The 20,478-nt window shown below is 42.5% G+C and overlaps 1 protein-coding gene across 1 annotated transcript in view; it reads right to left on the bottom strand.

Annotated features, from left to right (window-relative positions):
* The window catches only part of cntln (centlein, centrosomal protein), an 82,917-nt gene that overhangs the window by 48,119 nt on the left and 14,320 nt on the right, over window positions 1-20,478 (bottom strand). Inside the window, exons 6-8 of the mRNA XM_005727036.1 lie at window positions 17,703-17,822; window positions 14,889-15,010; window positions 10,666-10,782 (exon numbers count right to left, since the gene is read on the bottom strand). Coding sequence (XP_005727093.1) covers window positions 10,666-10,782; window positions 14,889-15,010; window positions 17,703-17,822 — 359 coding nt within the window. The remainder of the gene's footprint in view (window positions 1-10,665; window positions 10,783-14,888; window positions 15,011-17,702; window positions 17,823-20,478) is intronic.

Below are 20,478 nucleotides of genomic sequence, written 5' to 3'. Positions count from 1 at the left end.
TATATATATATATATATATATGTATGTATGTATTACACCTATGTTTATTGTTTAGTTGAGTTTAAATTGTGCATAATGCTGTGTTTGCATTAATAAATTGCCAGCTGGAATCACCGATACGTTATTCAGAATTTTTTTTCCTATATCGCCCACTTCTATTTTCAACAGCATATTGTGAAAGAAAATGAAAACTGCTGGGATATTTCAATTTGCTTTAAAAAATTCTAAGTTCACTTTGCAGTATTACAGATCTCCTGCTACTAGGAAGGTCAAATTCAAGGTCAGTGCACATGTCAAAAGGTCACACAGCGATAATATCATAGAATTTGAAATTTGACAATTGCATTTCTTCTTTACTTAGTAGCATAATCATAAAAACTAGAACCAACCAACAATTTTGAACATCATTTTCAGTTTCCCAAAATGAGTAAAGTTTCACTACATTTATTTCCAAAGGTTTGTGGCTGTAGAACAGTAAAATATGAAAGGAGTAACAAAGAAACGCAAAAAAACAATCAACACAAGAACTGTGTGATGAGAATCTTTTACTCTCAATTCCACTGTGGAAGCCATTAATGTAGAAACTTTTAATGGACTTTTTAACTCGAATCTTATCTGCTGGCTTCTGTTCCCAAGGAAAAAAAAAGATGACACGGCGAAGAAATCAACTAATTAAAATGCTTTTTAATTCATCTGGAAATCAAAGTGACAAGCAACATGAAACGCCAAGGTGGGAAAGTACAGTGTGTAACTGTGGGTGTTTGTGTGTATCACAGCAGACAAACAGACTGTAAAGTGTGCCCAATTACCTCTCTGCAATTAGCTTGATTCCTGCTAAAGGCTAATTATGTGGAGCCATGCTCTAGACTTTGCACTTTCAAGTTATTATTAGGACCCCAACTGAAGTCTACTGAGGATACACACAAACCCACTGAGACAGCCACACCTGAAACACACACCTAATTTCCCTCCCCTTTGCTCCACGGAGTCAAAGAGAAACACTAGAAACAAGCTCCTACTATAGTGGCATTCTTCCCTCAGTTAACCTCATTACAAAGGCAGGTCTTCCTCCTGGCTGATTCTTAAAGCTTGTGGTAAGCTGAGCAAGCATGTTCCATTATGAAGCATTTGAGTAGTAAAAGGGCATTTGCGGTAAGGGTGAATTATGATGTGCATAATGCCAATTAACACAAACTCGGCACCTGTTTCAACCAATCTAATTTTGCTACACCAACCAAGAGATCCTTCCAGACATATGGCAAGAAAATTACATGGGAGAAGTTATCGGCATAGCAAAGGGATGGGAAGTAATTAGCATTTTAGTCCACACAGTCCAGCAGAGAGGCATAGTCTAATGGCTGACCACAGCCTAAATAAGTACACAAATGACTCTCCCAAAGGGAGTGAGGAAGCAGATGGATATGTGTCGCTCTTCTATAGATTTTCCTCCATAAATGAACTCCAGTCGATGAAGCAGAGGCACTGCCTTATGTGTCCAGGCTGTTAATGGGACAAATGAGCTGAAATATGCAGTGTGTGAAAGGAGCCTGCTCCATCTCATGTTTCTTTTTTATGCCTGTTTGGATGCTGATGGTATTGATGCTCAACCAAAGCTCATATGTAAAACTTTCAGTTTTGCTGAAGGATAAGCATAGTTTCTTAGATGAAGAAGAGATTGGATTGCAAATGGAGTTCATTGGCCAGGGGACTGCAGTTTCACAGCATAACATCCTGTAGATGGAAGACTACTGCAACTTGTACTCAGTAACAGTTGTGGCAGACTCTGCTCATATCTATAAGAGATTTTCCAGAAGAAAATGTACGGCAACCGTGCAACCCACCCAAAACATTTAAACACCTTTGGTTCACTGGTGAATTTGCATTTTAGAATTGACTGCTATGCTATTTGTTCCATTTGTTTCAGTTTTAAAGTTAAATGTTAAATTATCTTTATTTTTAGTCCCACAAGTTTTCTGTTTTCTTACTTTCCAGTTTTTACAACCTCTCTCTTTTCTTAGTGAAATAAAAATGTCAAAAATGTGATTTCAAATTAGGATGAACTCCAACTCCTTGAGTGAGTAATCTGATAAATACAGGCAAAGTATTTTCACTCTACTGAAGATATGGTAATAAACAAAAACGAGCAGCATCAAGAATTTAAATTAAATATTGAGGCAACATCATATAGTTGTGGCACAAGCTCAAACTCCAACCTCAAGGAGCTATGTTTTAGATGTGCATCAAACTACACCAACCTGCACCTGAAACAAATTACCTTCCCCATCTTTTCCCTATGTTGCACTACCTCCAGTAACGTGGAATTTATTTGAAATGAAGCCATGATTTCCTGTCATATACTACATATTGCTAAGGAGAAAATGTTCTCTAAAGCTTCAACTCCTACAGAGTTCTTTGAGTCTTTTTTTTTTCTTTTCTTTTTTTTTTTTAATCAGGATGATAAATCAAATGAAGCTAGCCGGACAATTTTCAATTCCCTCTCAACTTGCCACTTCACCTAAGGTAAAAGAGAAAAAAAAACACTCAGCAGGCATAAAAGCAAAAGAAGTTTCTTGGCAGAAACTAAACTAAAGGCAACAGACAGGTGTTATGTTTGCTAATGATGTGGTCTACAATGTAAGTCTATGTCTCACGCCGCTCTTTTGGCCCCGTTTTAAAAAACATTTTCGCGCTCACGCTGTGCTGGTACTTCAGCCACGAGCTATCCACTCCATGTCATTTGATCTCAGCTCTACATGTGCTGCGCCGAAAACAGCTTAGAGCACAAACTGCCAGTGTTCCTCCACAATTGTGTACAACGCAACGCATCATTCGCAGCCATTGTGATTTCACACGCCAGCCTCCTCTTGGTTTCTCTCTCGGCACAGAGCGGGGAACAGGGTGAGAAAGTGAAAACACCACTGGCATTTTCATCACTGGGGAAATATTCCTGTTTTTTGGGTGTGTGGGGAGATTTCCCCCATGGTTAAACTCGGACTAGGAGGCTGTTTGTTCATGGAGGGAGTTTCAGCGGATAAGCCACTGCTGTCAGCAGAAACAGTGACTGGTGGAGTTCACGTTCCTCTGTGATCTACTTTTAGCCGTGGGCAATGCAGCGGCAGCGGCAGCAGTGGATCTCGAAGAGGTTGGTACTCCTGCCATAGGCCAATCATCTGAGAAGTAAATGGGGATTTGTGTTACAACCACAACCTAGGATGTCCGCTTTACTCATGGTTAAAGAGGCTTGTTGATGCCGTTAGGTATCCTAAAATGAAATCAAACAATATCATAATGGTGTATTTTTTTTAAACATGGGAATGAGAAGGCCTGTCCATTAAAATCTTTTTAAATTTGAGGAAAAAAAAGACATACTGTTTTGTACTGTAAGTATGAATAGTGTTTGTGAGAACATACTTTGTGTTGTAATGTTGTCTCGATAAGATCGGATAAGACAGCGGTCCCTAACCCCCAGGCCTCGGTACCGGTCCGTGAGTCGTTTGGTACCGGGCCGTGAGAGTTGAGGCTCAGGTGTGAAATGTATGGTTTTCAGGGTTTTTATCAGTTTTCAGCATTATTTTGTTATTGATTTTAACGTTAACTTGGTTTTCCTGGGTCTTTTCACATGTGTTATGAATAAATCTTCTTTTTTTTCGGTACCGGTACTGGTTTTATTTTGTTGTATTTATCCGCGACACCTTAAAGGCTGGTCGGTGAAAATATTGTCGGGCATAAACCGGTCCGTGGGTCAAAAAAGGTTGGGGACCGCTGGGATAAGATGACCCACTAAAGCCTGCAACATAATTACCAGCGTAAGTGTAAAGATGGCTTTTTTTTAGCATAGTAACTGACTTTCCAAATAATTAATGAGGGAAAACCTTAGTTGTCTAATTTAGGAAAATGCATATAACATTCTGTTTGTGTGTCTGTTTGTGTGAACAAATGTGTCCCTCCTCCAACTAAGCCCTGGTCCGGGAGGCAAAAGACTCTCATTACTTCTAATACCTTTTAGCAAATCAAGATGAAACGAAAAGAAATAGAGGAATATGAGGGTAAACTTTATTAAACTTAATTAGAGTCAACGTCGCTTATTGGGGAGGTTCACGTCCATAATGGTCACTCTCTACAGAGGAGCACTGCAAATGATCTCAAAGGCTTTTTCCCCAGTAATCGCTAGCTAATTTATGCTTTGATGTCGTCTGAGTATAGCATCTTAAGTCTGAGGGTGCACTGCATGTGTTTATTCTGTTTATGGAGCCTAAATAATCCTGCCTCTTTTTACCAACAGACCTTTAACAACAATTAACAAGCACGGACATGGAGCGCCGCAGACAGATGCATAATGAGGCAGATAAAATGATCCCAATGCGAATTTTCTAGCATACCATGCCCACAGTTGCTTTCCAGCTACGTACCAACACCAGTAGGAAATAGTCCTTGGTGTCAGTTAGTTTATTTGTCTTATTATTTTTTGTCTTATTATGTAGCACGGTGGCACGGTGGTTAGCACTGTTGCCGCACAGCAAGAAGGTCCTGAGTTCAATTCCAACATCAGGCCGGGGTCTTTCTGTGTGGAGTTTGCATGTTCTCCCCGTGTTTGCATGGGTTCTCTCCGGGTACTCCGGCTTCCTCCCACCGTCCAAAGACATGCAGCTTGGGGGGATAGGTTAATTGATTAATCCAAATTGTCACTAGGTGTGAATGTGCGAGTGAATGCGAGTGTGAATGGTTGTCTGTCCCTATGTGTTAGCCCTGCGACAGACTGGCGACCTGTCCAGGGTGTACCCCGCCTTTCGCCCTATGACAGCTGGGATAGGCTCCAGCGCCCCCCGCGACCCTGAAAAGGACAAGCGAATGGATGGATGGATGGATGGATGTTATTTTTGTTTAAAAAACATAGAGAAAGCTAAGAGATACTCTAAACAGGTTTAAATGCTGAATGTTTACATTGCCCTTTATACTGATCTGGTTATGATGACATTATTACATAAAGGAGTTTGTATGAAACCTTGTATCGATGAACAGCAAAAACCATGAAAGTGGGCCCTAATGATGAACCATTCAAAGCATGGGTTAACATAAACCTTATGGAAATATTTAAACTCATTCTTTAACTTCCAGTGTATAATTTTTTTTTAGTTCAGTTTTATTTATATAGCAACAACTCACAACAACAGCTGCTTCAAAGTGCTTACATTAGTACAGAGAAAATAGTCATGACACCGTATCAGCAAGTGTTTTTGTGACAGTGGGAAGGAAAAACTCCCTTTTATCAGGAAGAAACCTCAAGAGCCCCAGACGGCCCTCCCTGAGCCCGGCCATCTGCCTGGACCAGTTTGGGGTGAGGGGAAGAGGACAACATTAGGTCAACTGTCTCCTCCAAAACTGCTATTTTTAACACACACTCAATGTTTCCCATTAAAAAAAATCTATTTATCCATCTCTTCATCCAATTATCATGATTGTGGGGAGCTAGAACCCAGGATCTTCTTGTTGTAATGTGACACTACACCACCACGCTGCCCAAACAACTGTTTCAGAAAAAAAACAAAAACACAGCTGTGATCTAGCATCAATTCAGAAATGTTATTGAGATGCAAGAAGGGCTATGTCACATCATACTGGCTGTGATAACACCAATATAAATGTTTTTATGTTATATAATAATATCTTATCATGCTATTATTGCTCGCAACAGCGTGCCTTTATGTTCCCTAGTGTGTACAACAAGGACACAAGCCCAGGCATGTCTAAGAGCAAGAGTCAGGTGTCAGCCTCTGATGACCATTTAGTGCCTAAAAAGGAAGCTACTTTAGCAACCTCTGGCAAAGCACAGCACTCTGCAAAATATGCAAGTAAACTGTTCCCGCTAAAGGTGGAAACAGCATGTGTTTCACCACTTGAGGCAAAAAAAACAAAACAGACCATTGAGTAAAATCAGGTTATGAAGGAGGAGGAACAACTAGCTGGTGATGTGTGACCCAAATGTGAACAAATGGCTCAAATGGGTGTTGATGGAGCACTGGCTAGATGCACTCCATATGACAGGGAAAGCAAACAGTGGATGGAAAACCAAGGTTTAGACCAGTGGCTATACTATAATTTTACTTTAAATTTAAAGCTTTTATGTTGATATTTGACTTATGCTGTATGACTGGATATGATACTGGGCCACTACTATAATGCTGCTGTTGGCATCTTGTTTCAATATGTCTGTGAAGGTTCTCAGTCATCCAGGTCATCGTAGTCAAAGGAGCTTGGAAAGAAAAGCGTCTGGACTTCTTTAAGTTGCTTGAAGACGTTTCACCTCTCATCCGAGAAGCTTCTTCAGTTCTAAGGTCAAATGGTGGAGAGTCCCAGATATAAACCTAGTGGGAATGACCCCCCACAGAGGGACAAAAGGACCCCCTGATGATCCTCTAATTGCCTGAGCCAAGGTGTGAAACTGGGCGTGGGTCCCAATCAGCCAGAGTTTCGGGTGTGTTCATTGTGAAACCTGGCCCCACCTTATCATGCGAATTCCTGAGGTCAGATGGCCCAGGATGTGAGTGGGCGTTAAGGCGTCTGGGAAGGGATCTCAAAACTGGATTATAGATGGCAGAGAAAAGAAGACCAGACACCAGCGAGGGAGGATAAGAAGGACAGACGCAACAACATTGTCATCCCCTATGTAGCCGGTGTATCAGAGAAACTCAGTAGAGTTTTCTCCAAGCATGACATCCCAGTGTATTTCAGACCCAGCAACACGCTCAGACAGAAACTGGTTCACCCGAAAGACAAAACGCCAAAACACAGACTTAACAATGTGGTGTATGCTGTACAGTGCAGTGAGGAATGCTCAGACCTCTACATTGGAGAGACCAAACAGCCACTTCACAAGCGCATGGCACAACACAGAAGAGCCACCTCCACAGGACAAGACTCAGCAGTCCATCTGCATCTTAAGGATAAAGGACACTCTTTCGAGGATGCCAATGTTCACATTTTGGACAGAGAGGACAGATGGTTTGAAAGAGGAGTGAAAGAAGCCATCTATGTCCACTGTGAGCGACCATCTTTGAACAGAGGCGGTGGTTTACGACACCAACTCTCTGCCATCTATAATCCAGTTTTGAGATCCCTTCCCAGACGCCTTAATGCCCACTCACATCCTGGGCCATCTGACCTCAGGAATTCGCATGATAAGGTGGGGCCAGGTTTCACAATGAACACACCCGAAACTCTGGCTGATTGGGACCCACGCCCAGTTTCACACCTTGGCTCAGGCGATTAGAGGATCATCAGGGGGTCCTTTTGTCCCTCTGTGGGGGGTCACTCCCACTAGGTTTATATCTGGGACTCTCCACCATTTGACCTTAGAACTGAAGAAGCTTCTCGGATGAGAGGTGAAACGTCTTCAAGCAACTTAAAGAAGTCCAGACGCTTTTCTTTGCAAGCTCCTTTGATCTTGTTTCAATATATTTAGAGTTCCAATTTGGAAGTGCATTATCGAAGACTGTGGTGCATTTGAAAAGATTTATAAATGCTGCTTTCAAGCATCAACAAAACACTCAGTTATTTTTCTTTTCTTTTTTTAAATTGTCAGTAAATTATCTTTAAATATTGTGACATAATTTTGAGCCCGCATCACCGATCACTACAGAAAAGTGGAAAACTAAAGAAATTCACTGTGTGACTCTAGTGACTGTTAAAGCAGTATCTGTAAAAACTAGCAGCTAATATTGGAAGGCTAATGGTACAACTGGAGAGATGGGTTGTGATGAAATGCAAAATAACCATGATAGAGCAGAGCTCAGCAGGAATATAGCCTAATACTGAGAGGCATTAAACAGAAAGAGCAGCTAAAAAAATCTGTTCGTGTTTTGAGATAAGTGATTAGGGGAGATAAAATAAAGAGGAGATCAAGATGCTCTGCGTCCTCCTAGTGCTGGCAACACTGCCAGCTGTAAGGAACTGCATAAGCTGAGCTGTGCCAAATGCAACATGGCATATCAAATCACTAAAGAGGAAATGGCCTTTAGAAAATTACAATTAGAAAAATGGACCACCACATTTTATTTCCCCCAGGGATATGCTTTCCCTCCTTTTTTCCCCCACCATATGCCTATGATCTAAACTTAGTCCCATATAAAACAATTTGCACTTCTCAGGAAACAGGAAATACACAACTTTTGTTAGTCTTTTAATGCTACATCAAAAGTGGGGTCACCAAATCTGGCACGCCACCTTTGAGAAATTTAAGTGTGGAGACGTGCATTAAATACTGTAAGTCAGCATTTAATATGTTGACTTGGTGATACTTTCTAATATTTTGTAAATTATTGCATCCTGTTTATCCTGTTTTCTAGGCAATTGTTTTGGAAACAGACTTTTTCCAAGTTGGAGGTAGGAATTGAAGCAAAGGTATTAGCAAGTGCATTCATCATTTATATAGCATTACTTCTCTGTAGTATGCCATTTATAAATACAAATATACTACTATTTCTATGTCTATGATTATGATTATTACTAACATTAATATAGCAGCAATAATAGCGATACAGTAGTGATAGGTGTATACAGTATGGGATAACAGTAAACGATGGATAAATATATTTGAATTTATAAATGACAAACTAAAGAGCAATGCTGTATAAATGATTAATTAAGCACTTCTTAATAAGGAACTAAGACCTTACTAATGCATAATAGTGTGACATTATTATAAAGTGCTGCCAGTTTACAGACCTGATTCATATTCATACAGACTTGAGCCTAAAATAATACTCATTCAAAAGCATTTCAAAACTCAACAAATTAGTATTAGCTGCGTGTGCTGCCCAAAGAGACCTTTATTAATGTTACATGAAAAGTCATCCTTCCTGCAAGTTCACGCAATAGGTGTTTGCTATGATTTTCAAGTAAAAAGTTGTCAAATAATAAGTAATTTGTTGCCTAATTCATCCTTAAATTAAACCACAGGGAGCCGACAAATCAGCGAACAAAACAGAACAGACCTGTTTCACCTTCCTCCTCACCCTGCTATTCAAGTGCTTAGATTACAGGGGGCTGGTTTTGATAACCCTCTCTTAGTGCTTTAGGGACCCACTGTGCACAAGTTATCAGAGCAATATTCATTGTGGGAAATGGTCATTTGGGCCTCAAGACAGTGCTTTAAATGTGCTGTTTTTGGAGAAGGTGAAAGAAGGCATCTGTGAATGATATCATGACAATGAGGAAACCAAATGAAAAACAAATAGAGTTTATACAGAGACTCTCCTCTAAACCAACCACTAGCTATTTAAAGCTTAATAAGGGCCTTTATTTTAGCTGTTATGAGACAACAATTACACTTATCTGACAGAACTGTTATGAACACATTTATTATAATACTAGTCAGTGAAAAGCAAATTTTTCCCTCCATGCCCCAAGTCTTTCCTGGCATTTGCTTTAGGGTAACAGGACCGTCTTTGATTATTTGCACTAGGATGGACTCATTCAACTGAAATTTGCATTGTGAGTTGCGGGAAAGTAAAGCTTTTTGGTTAAGCTGGCTTTGTTCACAGTCCCAAACTATTTTCACTCCTGCTAATTCTCACAACAGGTATGAAAGGAGGAGCAGAATAAAGATGGGAAAAGTGACAGGGAACCTGCTGAGCTGTACGTGTGTGAAGATGCTTGCCCTGGAATTGAGAGGTTTTGTTTCTAAAGTGCAAGTTAAAAACATCTCAGCCAAGTTTACTTTCCACAAGCGACCGTCGTGAGGTCGCATGTGAGGGCCGGGAAAGAAGGAAATGAGGTGGAGTGCTGGTCAGGGGCACATGAGGGGGATCAACACCAACCCCTAAGGATGAGGCAGTTGCACAGCTAGGAAGGAGGCCAGCAGCTCTCCATCCCTTGTGGTTTTCCTTGCAGGTCAGTTCCAAGGAACCTGCATGTTCACTGCGGTCTGTTCACTCCCACACGCCCCGCCTCTATATCATATTGTGCTCGGGTCTGCTCAGTTCTAGTCGTGGCCAGGCAGGCAGGCAGGCGGACGGACATCCCTTAACAGGCAGCATCAGCGGCACTAGGGCTGCTAGCCTGTAATTAGCTCGGACAGCTCAGGCTTGGAGAGAGCCAGCCGGGCTATATCATAATGAGCTCAGCTGGGATTAGGAGGACAGGGCAGGGGGGTGAGCAGAGGGGAAAGCAATGAAGGGGGTGGTGGTGGGGAAGTACTAGAATTCTGGCCTCAGCCTACTGCAGCATCACAGAAGGCCGGAGGGAGACAACTGGGAAGACAAGTAGGAAGAGGGTAAGGGGAGGTTACAGAGGCACGAGATAGAGAAGGGAAGAGGTGAGCAGAGGTGAAGGCTAGGGAAGACTGGAGAGAGGTAGACCATGGCTTTAGGCCAAGCTTTGTGTAGCACTGCAGAGGGTCAGTGTTAGTGGTACGGTTACAGGGGGCTTCTCTAGATCAAACAAGACAATGGCTACACTACATCCAGAGACAGACTAAAGACAAAAGAAGGAGCAAAGAGAAGAAGTAACAAAGAAGTAACATGAAATGAAAAGCATCTCTCAAGTAACTTCAAGCTGGGAGTGTCAGTACTGTTGCTAAACTCTAGGTGCACATGTGAGCTAACAAGTCTACTGCAACTTAAAGATTGGAAGTTTTCAGGCAGGGAATTTTTAATGCAGGCAACTTACTTTTCAATAGAGAGTTTTCTGGTGAGGTTTTTCAAGTAGGCCAGCTCATTCCATACAGCATCACTGTCCTCTTGCCGCAGCTGCCACGGCGCTGCACGCTGTATCCTTCCACCTGGCCTAGACACACAACAAAAGAAGACCAAAGTGTAGATGCATAGACAAGCGAAACTGAAAAACACAGGCTCACTTGGCACACATACGGACATAAGGAAAGTAAACCTACTAACAAGGGAAAATTGTTGGTACTATACATCAACTTGCTGCCTCTGGCCAATTCACTCTGGGTAACAAGGCCCCTTAGTGTTGCTGTGTTTTTATTATTCAGCCATCTTTAGCAGTATTCAAATGAGCAGCCTTGACTTTGACATTTCAGTGGCAAATCATGTACCGACGTATGCATGTTTGTTAAAGCCCAGGGCACTGCCCGTGTGGCAGGGCAGTGGAGCATTCCCTGTGTGCCATGCAAATGTAAATAATGGCAAAAACACACTCGCAAACGAGGTCATTCAAATGTCTACACCTCACTTATGAATACTTAATGACACTTTGTGCTCAGTAGCTGCCGCCTCCATTGAACTTCCCATTTCAAATCACACACACACACACACACACACACACACACACACACACACACACACACACACACACACACACACACACACACACACACACACACACCATCGCCACTGCCCCCAACTGCATCCCTGCACACATCCAACTCATCAATCAGCCAGAGCCCAACACATTCAATTCCAATTAGCCTTTCATTTGCAAACTAAAACAGGTTTTAGTGAGAAATCCACAGATTGCAAAAGAAGCAGATGAGAAGAGAATACCGTTTTTGTCACGCACACAGACACACCGACTTCTCATTTTCACTCGATCAATGTGGCAGGGGTGTGGAAATGGATTGTGAGGGTCGCTGTTGCGGAGGGGTCCTTTTCCCATGGTCATTATTGGCTATCTAGATGCCGCCGTGCTATGCTAATACTAGTTAAACCCTGGTGACTGGGAGTTAGAAGCTACTGAGGAATGGCAAATGTTTTCATTTAATACTGCTAATGCCCCCGTGAGCAATTTGAAGCCCTTGAACTTCTTTAGAGTGTAGTTGTGTGGCCGTACATGCGTGCTATGGGAGTATTGTGTTAGTTTCCCAGAGTCTAAAGCTATTTAATACATAACCTTACTGTACTCTATAGGCACAGAGACTGACATTTCTCTGAAAGCACACAATGAATGAAGCCAAACCTACATTAAAAGTGCCTGGAGTAAGTACAAGATCTTTTACCCACAGCTGTTTCAATTCTCCCTGTGCAATTTCCGGTTTGCAGTGTATCATCTGCATTACTTAAGAAATGTGCAAGAAGCTTTATTAAGTCATGGTAAAGCTTTATACATTTTAATTTGTTTACAGTGGGCCTAAAAGCTGTTGAACATGGAGCCATGAGAGAGCCATCTTCTTCAGGCCTCAGTGCATCCTCCCTTATGGTATCCTTGTTTCCATTATTAAGCAGGAGGAAACAGAGAGAACTTTTCCACGCTGCTGCGGCTAATTGCTCTGAATCAGGGGGAATCTGTTTATGGGCGCAACTTTGATCAGAGTACGGATGCTTTAATAACCTTTAATTTTATTTGCTCACCCCCATCATCCCCAGTCTGATTAAAAAACGTTTTCCCTTCTCTAATATAAATAAGAAGTTGGGTTTTTCTCTCTCTCTTCTTCACACCATTTTGGGAAAATATGGTGGTGCAGTAATGGTGAATGGCAGGGTGATTTCACTGGGACTGGCCAACTGCACATTGCCTGCATACCGATCAGCCGATGGACTGTTCTTCTGATTTGCGATTGGTTGGCAGTTCTATTCTGGGCGGGACTGGCTAACAGACACATTGCTGACATCTTTTGGCAGCTGATTGCACACAAACCAATCATCTAATCAATAATTTGCTGGGCAATGCTGGAGACTGACAAAAGAAAAACTTTTGAACATAACTGGAATTTTGATAAAGATCATACCACATTTTCAGGGAAAAATTGAAACATTCTGGTAATTCCAGTGAGTTTACAAATTTTTCTTGCCTATGTAGTTTTGTCATAGATAGCTATGGGACATTCCTTTATTCTTGCTTCATCAGTAAAGCAGCTAAATAGTCTAGAGCTGATTTAATGTGTGGCATTTGTATTAGGATGCCGTTTTTGGTGGACATAAAACATGTGGACGACGCCCTTGAAGTAAATGAAATATGCCATTAGGCTGGAACTTTATTAGATATACATTGGAGAGATAGCAAAAACATTAGTTGTTGCTACATCGACACTTTGGTATATCTTTAAAAAAAAACTACGAGTACAGGATTCCTTTCTATACTAAAGAAAACCCTTCACAGCATTCAGCCACATGAGAAACACTCTAAAGCAGGTGAGCATATTCTTGAAAAATTTAACATTAAGAGAAAACTTCACAAGAGCAAATACAAAGGGTTCACCACAAGGTGCAAAACACTCATCAGCCCCAAGGATAAAATGCTAGAATAGGAATAGACTTTGCTAAAGAATATCTGAAACACGCTGGATCACTACTCAACACAGCACTTTTGAAAGTACCTTTACCAGAGGGTCATTTTGAAAAACGAAATATAATAAAAAAATTGTGACACTGTCTAAACATTTCTAAACCTGACGGACGCGGCAAATAAGTAAATGCATTCGTACAGGCAGGTGAAGAGAGACGCACTTACCCATTTATCGTTTGGTCAGGAACACAAAGGGGATCAAACTGACCCCCCTGCATCTACAACAACGCAGCATGGAAGCTGTTGGGACATCCCTAACAAGCTCGAAATGCAATGAGAGTCAACGTCTATCCCCGCTGACTTGTTAGGCCCCTGATTTCCTAGCACTAATGGGAGTATTTAAGTCATTTTCTATTGTCTCTCATTCAGGCGGGCATTACCCCAGTGGGCTTAACAGCTATTTAAGGATGTGGCCTAATGCCAAATGAATGCCAAGATCATAACATTGAGTGACTGGTTGGTGCCAAGGAAGACTGAAAAGGGCAAAGCTGCCTATTGCATCAATTTCATGTCAAATCACTCAAGAAACACAGATACACTGACACTGATAGACTGAAATCTAACATTAGGCTTTCTATACTGAACTAAATCCCTGTTTGTATTATTAAAGGAACATGCATGCTTTCTTTTAACAAAAATCAATGTTACCATTCAGAGTGTTTCATTCGTAACAGCGAAACGTTGCCGAGGCTCTCTCTACATGGCCGTCTTTGTTCCCACTGTCTCAGACACATGCTGCTGAGCCGCGCTGAGCTAACATGAGCCGAGTCGAGCCTAGGGCTGAACACGCTCTCGCACTCACTCCACTTTCACACGGGCTCGCATTGCACTGCTGTTTTCTTTAATTAACCCAGAGAGAAAACAGCTGACGGGGTCAACACCTCGCTCCCGCACGGCCACCACATATACGCACCTTTAGCTACTCTCTGAGCGGTCTTAATGACGCTGGTGGAGAAAAGAAATAGACAGCAAAGTGGGAAACGACTAGTGGAGACAACACAAAGAAAAGACCCGTATGTTAATGACATTTTCCAGCACATTTTCCACTTTGTGTAAAAAATCCCGTGGTTTTTGCTGAAGATAGCAGCTCAAAACAGGAAATGGCTCTCATCCCTCCTCCCTCTTGCAGCCTTCCTCCACAGGCCTTCTCAAACACCTTGCACCCCCAGGACCAGACACCTCCAGCCTCTGGCTCTCACATCTTAATGAACGCTGAGGGAGAAGAGACGAAGAGCACATACACTTGGCACAAAACGGGCCAATTTGACTGGGCTTAAAACCTCTGAGCTTTTCAAAGATGAAAAAAGCGGAATTTCTCCCACTCTCCCAAATCCAGAACTCAGGTCTTGTCAGACAACATGTGGAGCGCAATGGGGCCCTAAGACTATTTGTGAGTGGTTTCAGGGGGTTGTAGTGTTTCACAGGGCTTTTAACATAAGGCAAGGCGAGTTATATGCTTTGAAGTGTCTCTCACTCACTGCTGCGTAGTGAAACTGGAGGTTATCCCAGTTGCTTTGTGTATGCACAGGTTTTATTTTATGAAGATGTGGGTTCTGTATATTTTGATCTTTCACCATTCATTTGCAGTCATAATTTCCTGTGAGATAAGAGTTTATTATGAAATGTTAGACAGTAAAGTGTGTACTCACATGCCATTTGATTTCTCCATCTCTTTCAGCTGATCTCTGACTGCCTTGTAGTTGGTCTGAATCAAACGCAGGCGTTCACGACGTTTATCGTGAGCTCTCCTCAGCTCTTCATTTTCCTCCATCTGTAAAGCACAATGGCAACATTCCGTCCTGAGTTGGGTAACTCAAATCAAAGTTAACAGAAGAAGGGAATTTGCCGCAATTGCACTGATACAGCCCATACTGGGCATGAAATATAAGAAACCAACATATTTAAGCTGCTTTGCAGCTGAAACATCTCGGCCTAACAGAAAGCAGCCGGTCAAGATTCATTCCACTTTCCTTGTTTCTCCCAAACAAATGCTTCCACTCCTTCTGGTCAACTGAGGCATCATTAAAATGAGGCGTTTACATGACAAGTCGCTGGTGCCACTGTACACTAAACAGGCCTGCACACTCACGCACGCTCACGCTAACCAGCAAAGAAACAAACTCACTGGAGTTACCAACTGATGACAACCGTGTGTTGTGATATGGGGTTGTAGTGGTGGGTTTGTTGCTGTTGACAGCTATTAAAACAGAACGAGATTGGGCTCCTGCTTTAAAGAAGGAGTTAAGAGAAGACAACATATAGATTTTTCTTGTCAGGGGCATCCCTCCTCCCTCATCACATTGACCTTAACAGGGAGGGCAATGGAAAAAATTCTTTCAACAGGCAGGACAAACAGAGGTGGAAAGAGGGTAAGGAAAAAGAGACAGAGAGCTCACGGAAGTAGAGAAAAGAGAAAGAGAACTGAGAAATTAGTACGAGAGGGAAAAGAGAGAGAGAGAGAGAGAGAGAGAGAGAGAGAGAGAGAGAGAGAGGGGGGAGGAAAAGGAAAAGTGAAAGGAAGGGTGCAGGACAGGTTTCTGCTTGAGTGGCCAAGGCTAGGGAGAGTTGTCGAGTGCTTTCTGAAGGGAAGGAGCTTGTTTACTGCTGATATGACACGGCTACCCTGCAGAGAGGGAAATGCGAGCCCTCGGCCCTGTTATTATTAACAAGGACAAAGAGAACAGAGAGAGAGCGCACACAAATATGCGCTGGACACACAATGTGTGTGCACACACAATGTGTGTGCACACACGCGCACTGCACATCCACACTGCCGATGTGACAAGTATGGATTTTCCCTAGTGCGGATTATTCACTGAGGACATCTGCAAGACATCGTCAGCCCTTTCGAGCAGCCCCCGACCTCTCAAAAACAGGGCTTTAATGAAAGGGGCCAGACCAGAGCAGTGTTAACTGGTGGAACTAGAGGCTGAGGGGGGACACAGAGGAGTTGTGGCTGACTGATGGAGGGGCGGCGGGGGGGTGGGATGGTGCAAGTGGCAGGGCATTAGCCACATCATGGCTTCCCAGGCTCCTTATAGAGCTTCCCCCTGGGCAGACCAGCTCTGGTCATCAGGCCACAGACCCTTGCCCACCGATCAATACAGCCCCACTCAGTCAGTGAACACATGTGTGGACGTTCTCAAGCTGAAAAATAATTACACAGCAACAGCTACTTTTTACTTCAAAGTGTGAAGTAGAAAAAAAGGAGGGCGTTATTAAGAGAATTGTTTGTTTGTTCGCAGCTAAGGTCAACATGTCAATGGTATGGCTGCCGTACCCAATTTGAAAAGCATTCTGTTGGAAAGGACTGGAAAACTGCACAGCAGCGAACTGAACCAAGCAAAGTACTGCACAGTAAGAGGCTGAAGGTAAGGTCTCAAGTGCAACTGATAGAGGGCATTTTGCTTATTTCCAGAAACAAGCAAAGGACAAAAACCACTAAATCATGCCTTGAACAAATGCCCTCATTAATGTAGTCACGTTTTTCTGTGCATACCTTTGCTAAATGCCCCTCAAACAGCAGACAAGTAAATGGCACCATTAACTAAGACAGTCATGCGTGTTGTCTGAATCTATGTTGAGCATTACTGTCGAGGTGTCTGCCAGTGATGTAATTCAGACACTTCAGATCTGACAAGGAAATGGTGCCTAATGCGTTCCTGGGATTGTGTTCAAAGGGAGATGACCTTTGGATAATCACTCACTCGTTGGTCAGCTGCGAAGATAGAGAGATTTGTTTTTTAAAGGCAGTGAGCTTTAGGGGAAAGTGCAACACGGGGGTGAAAATTAACTTTTTTTCTTTTGCTTGCAGCCAGTTGGAGACACTGAAAACAACACGAGGACGAAGAATAGTCTGAGAAGAACATCACAGAGCACGTGAAGGTTAAAAGACCAATAAAGCTGATTCGTTTAAGGATAAAAAAAAAGAAAGAAAAATGGCTGCATCCGCTTTCACCAGAGCGGCTTCTCTCCTGCTGCTTCACTGCCTACGCACACTCTGCTTGTGTGTGCGCCCATGTACGTATGTATGTGTGAAAGACACCGTAAGAGAAGGTCACGGAGGAGGCAGTGGCAGCAGTACTGCAATTGAACCACTGTTACTCTCTTGCAGACCTCTATATAAACCAGTAGCTGATAGCAGCAATCATATCTAAGCTAGTGGCCACAGCAACAAGCAGCTCCTTCAAACTGATACTAACAGATGTCACCAAAATATAGCAACAACAAATGTGCTTTTTGAAGCAAACCACTTCTTCGGGTAGTTCAATGTCACTTTGAGAAACACTGTCATGCAGGGATACACAGACAAAAGATGCAAAAAAAGACGAATAAAATAAAGTTCGACCATAAGGAATCAGAGTGAGAACTGTACTCTAAACTTGGGGATAAATAAACTGTTCTAAGAGGGGTGGAAAAGATTAAGACATTATATTTATTTGTATACATTGGCAAGTAATTACCTTCAATTGCAGCAGCTCCTCGAGGTCTCGAATCCTCTCTTCTGCCTCTTTTCTCCTCTCACTTCCGAACCCGGCGCTGCCGGCTGGAGACAGGGACCTGGACCGCTGCACTGGTGCACCCTGGGAAGGGTAAGCAAAGAAGCACTGGGGTGGGAGCTTGAACAGACTTCACTTACACAGACAGGCACAAACACATGCAGCAATTAACATCTGTAGAAACACTGAGTGAATGCCAATAATGGAATTATCTATGTTCACTCCACTCCCCTCTCACCTTGAGTAAAACATGAGCATTGTCTTTCTTGGTACACACATATGCAGACAAAAACAAACACGCTGCCAGAGGAATAAAGCAAGCTCGAGCAGCAGTCCACAGAAGCTGAAGGGAGGAGGTTCACTCTTGTGTGTGTGTGTGTGTGTGTGTGTGTGTGTGTTTGGAAGCAGGAGTTGCAAGCTGAGAGCAGCAAAGGTTTCTCCCTGCGACTGGCTAATGAGTATGTTCATTTCCATTTACATTGTTTCTTTGACAATAATGATGTCCCATTAGGGGAGACTAAAGGGGCTATAGATTCCAGAATGTGCTGGGCTTCATTACAAGAGGTGGTCAGGGAGGCCGCTCTAATTGCTCTGCTAGGGGCCTCCAGGTTACACTTGATAGGACAACTGGAAGAGCCGCCGATTAGGAGGGGGGGTGCAGTTTGCTTGCCAGCCTCTTCTGTAGAAATAAATAAAGAAATGGAGAATTGCTGGGGCTGCGCTGTAGAAAAGCGGTGGGAACAATATGCTAGTGGAATATGAATATGAAAGGATAGGAGGCCCTCCTGTAGCGCCGGGCAGGGCTGACCAGATGGCAGGCTAAAATATGCAATGCGACTAAATGCACAACAGTCCTTGGGTAGAGAAAGATGAGCAGTACAGGAGGAGGAGGTGGTGCTAAAGTGGTGAGGTTAATGAGAGGATAGCAGATCAGTTAAGCCTAACCCCCCACCATCCAAAAAATATGTATTTTGATTGCTGTTGACAAGCTCTCTTGCCTATTAAAGTCATTAAGATTTCAGCCTTTTCTGATATTGCAACACCTGTTGTTACGGCTGAAACAAGAAAATATCTCATGCCCTAGTGTCCTAAGCAAAATCATACACTAATCAAGCACTGGGGGAACCAAACACATCTTGGTGCTTGACCGGTGGGGATTTATGCTTCAGTGGGAAACTGCAAACTCCCGCTGAAACCCACACCCTCCTGGTGTAACCTCCTTAGAATTGTAACTACAAGTCATCTTGACGCAGCGCGCAGCTACTGTGATTGGCCTGTTCCGTACCATTGATTCCTCCTGTGCATTCCTGACTACTTTATCGCAGCAGTTTTTGAATATATCAGCAAGAGATCAACAATCGTCTCAGTCTGAGGAATAATAAACATAGCATCAATATAAGGACTCAAAAATGTCAGCAAATTCCAGGAGGGACATGGTACATTCTGACGGCTGTTTTTAAAAAGTCCTGACATTTTATTTGTTTCAAACATAAATGCAGGCAACAACGTCAGTCATTTACGTAGGATATGTCAAAGATTCCCTGCAGAAGCCAAATCACACCTTACTCTGTCAGCACAACAAATAGCGCAACTTGTACATGTGCTCACAAAGCAGCTTGGCAAACTTTAAAATAACATTGCCTGAAAACTCTCCACTCTCAAAAGTGAGTGAAAAAAATATTTTTGCATGATAATTCATAACACATGATTGAATGTTGTTACATGGCAACATGGAATACATGAAAACAATGGACTCTTCTTTCTTTGCATTGCTCCTCATGAATCCCTTGTGTATGGGTCTGCAACTCAAATCATTCACATGAGGGCGAACTTCACCTATTTAGAAGGACACTAACAGACAGCAGATATTGTTCAGTGAATAGCAACTGCTGCAAAATGCTAATTGACATGTTTAAAAGAAAGTGATTAGACATTAAGACTTTTTTTATTGTAACTTAAAAAACGCATTTGTCACTTAATTAGTTACTGTATAACACATTTCCTTTAGTTTTAACATCACAGAATGTGTATTTAAAACAGAACATCTGCTTGTGACATTAATATATACACGATGTACGTGTGCTGGGAAATGTGCTCTGAGGCTACAGTTGACTCCAGTGACCTGGCGGCCAGGTTTTGCTAACATGCCTGCATGGGTGCCAACCATGTGTTCTAACTCAGCCTTAATGACTCTATGCAACTAATTAGCAGATTGATCTGCATATTCCTGATGAGTGGCAGGCCAACTGGCTTAGTCTGTCTGTACAAGGGGGAAACACAGATTCCAAAAGGGGAATCCAAACCAACTCAAAGTCCTAAACCTAAAAGTAAAGATGAGCAATTATAAAGTGCATGACATACTGCAGACAAACTCTAAACTGGGTTTCAGGTAGAAATATAAATTGTGAATGATATTTACTACTTAACCTGATCACAGTAATTATTAATGAAGGTGAGAACCACGTGAGACAAACTGCTGCGTGTTTGTCTAAAGTCCACGGTAAATTAATAAAATGGTGACACTGACTAATGACTGACATTTTGGTGCAGATGTTCTCTCTGGTCCAGTTGGACGCCTGACTGCTGCTGGACCCGAAGACGCATGAATGCCCTTTATTTGTGTGGGAAGCTCTGTGTTGCGGCATTGATGTTAATGTTCCACAAGACAGGCCTGAAGGATAAAAAGCAGAGAACACGAGACACAGAAGGCTGTCCTCGACATTTACCTCAGTTCGGCAGC

Source organism: Pundamilia nyererei, unplaced genomic scaffold, assembly GCF_000239375.1.
Source record: "Pundamilia nyererei isolate P.nyererei 1_Seehausen unplaced genomic scaffold, PunNye1.0 scaffold00022, whole genome shotgun sequence".
Classification (NCBI taxonomy): Eukaryota; Metazoa; Chordata; class Actinopteri; order Cichliformes; family Cichlidae; genus Pundamilia; species Pundamilia nyererei.
Note: the sequence above shows the minus strand (reverse complement) of the source record. Positions and strands in the feature narration are given on the sequence as shown.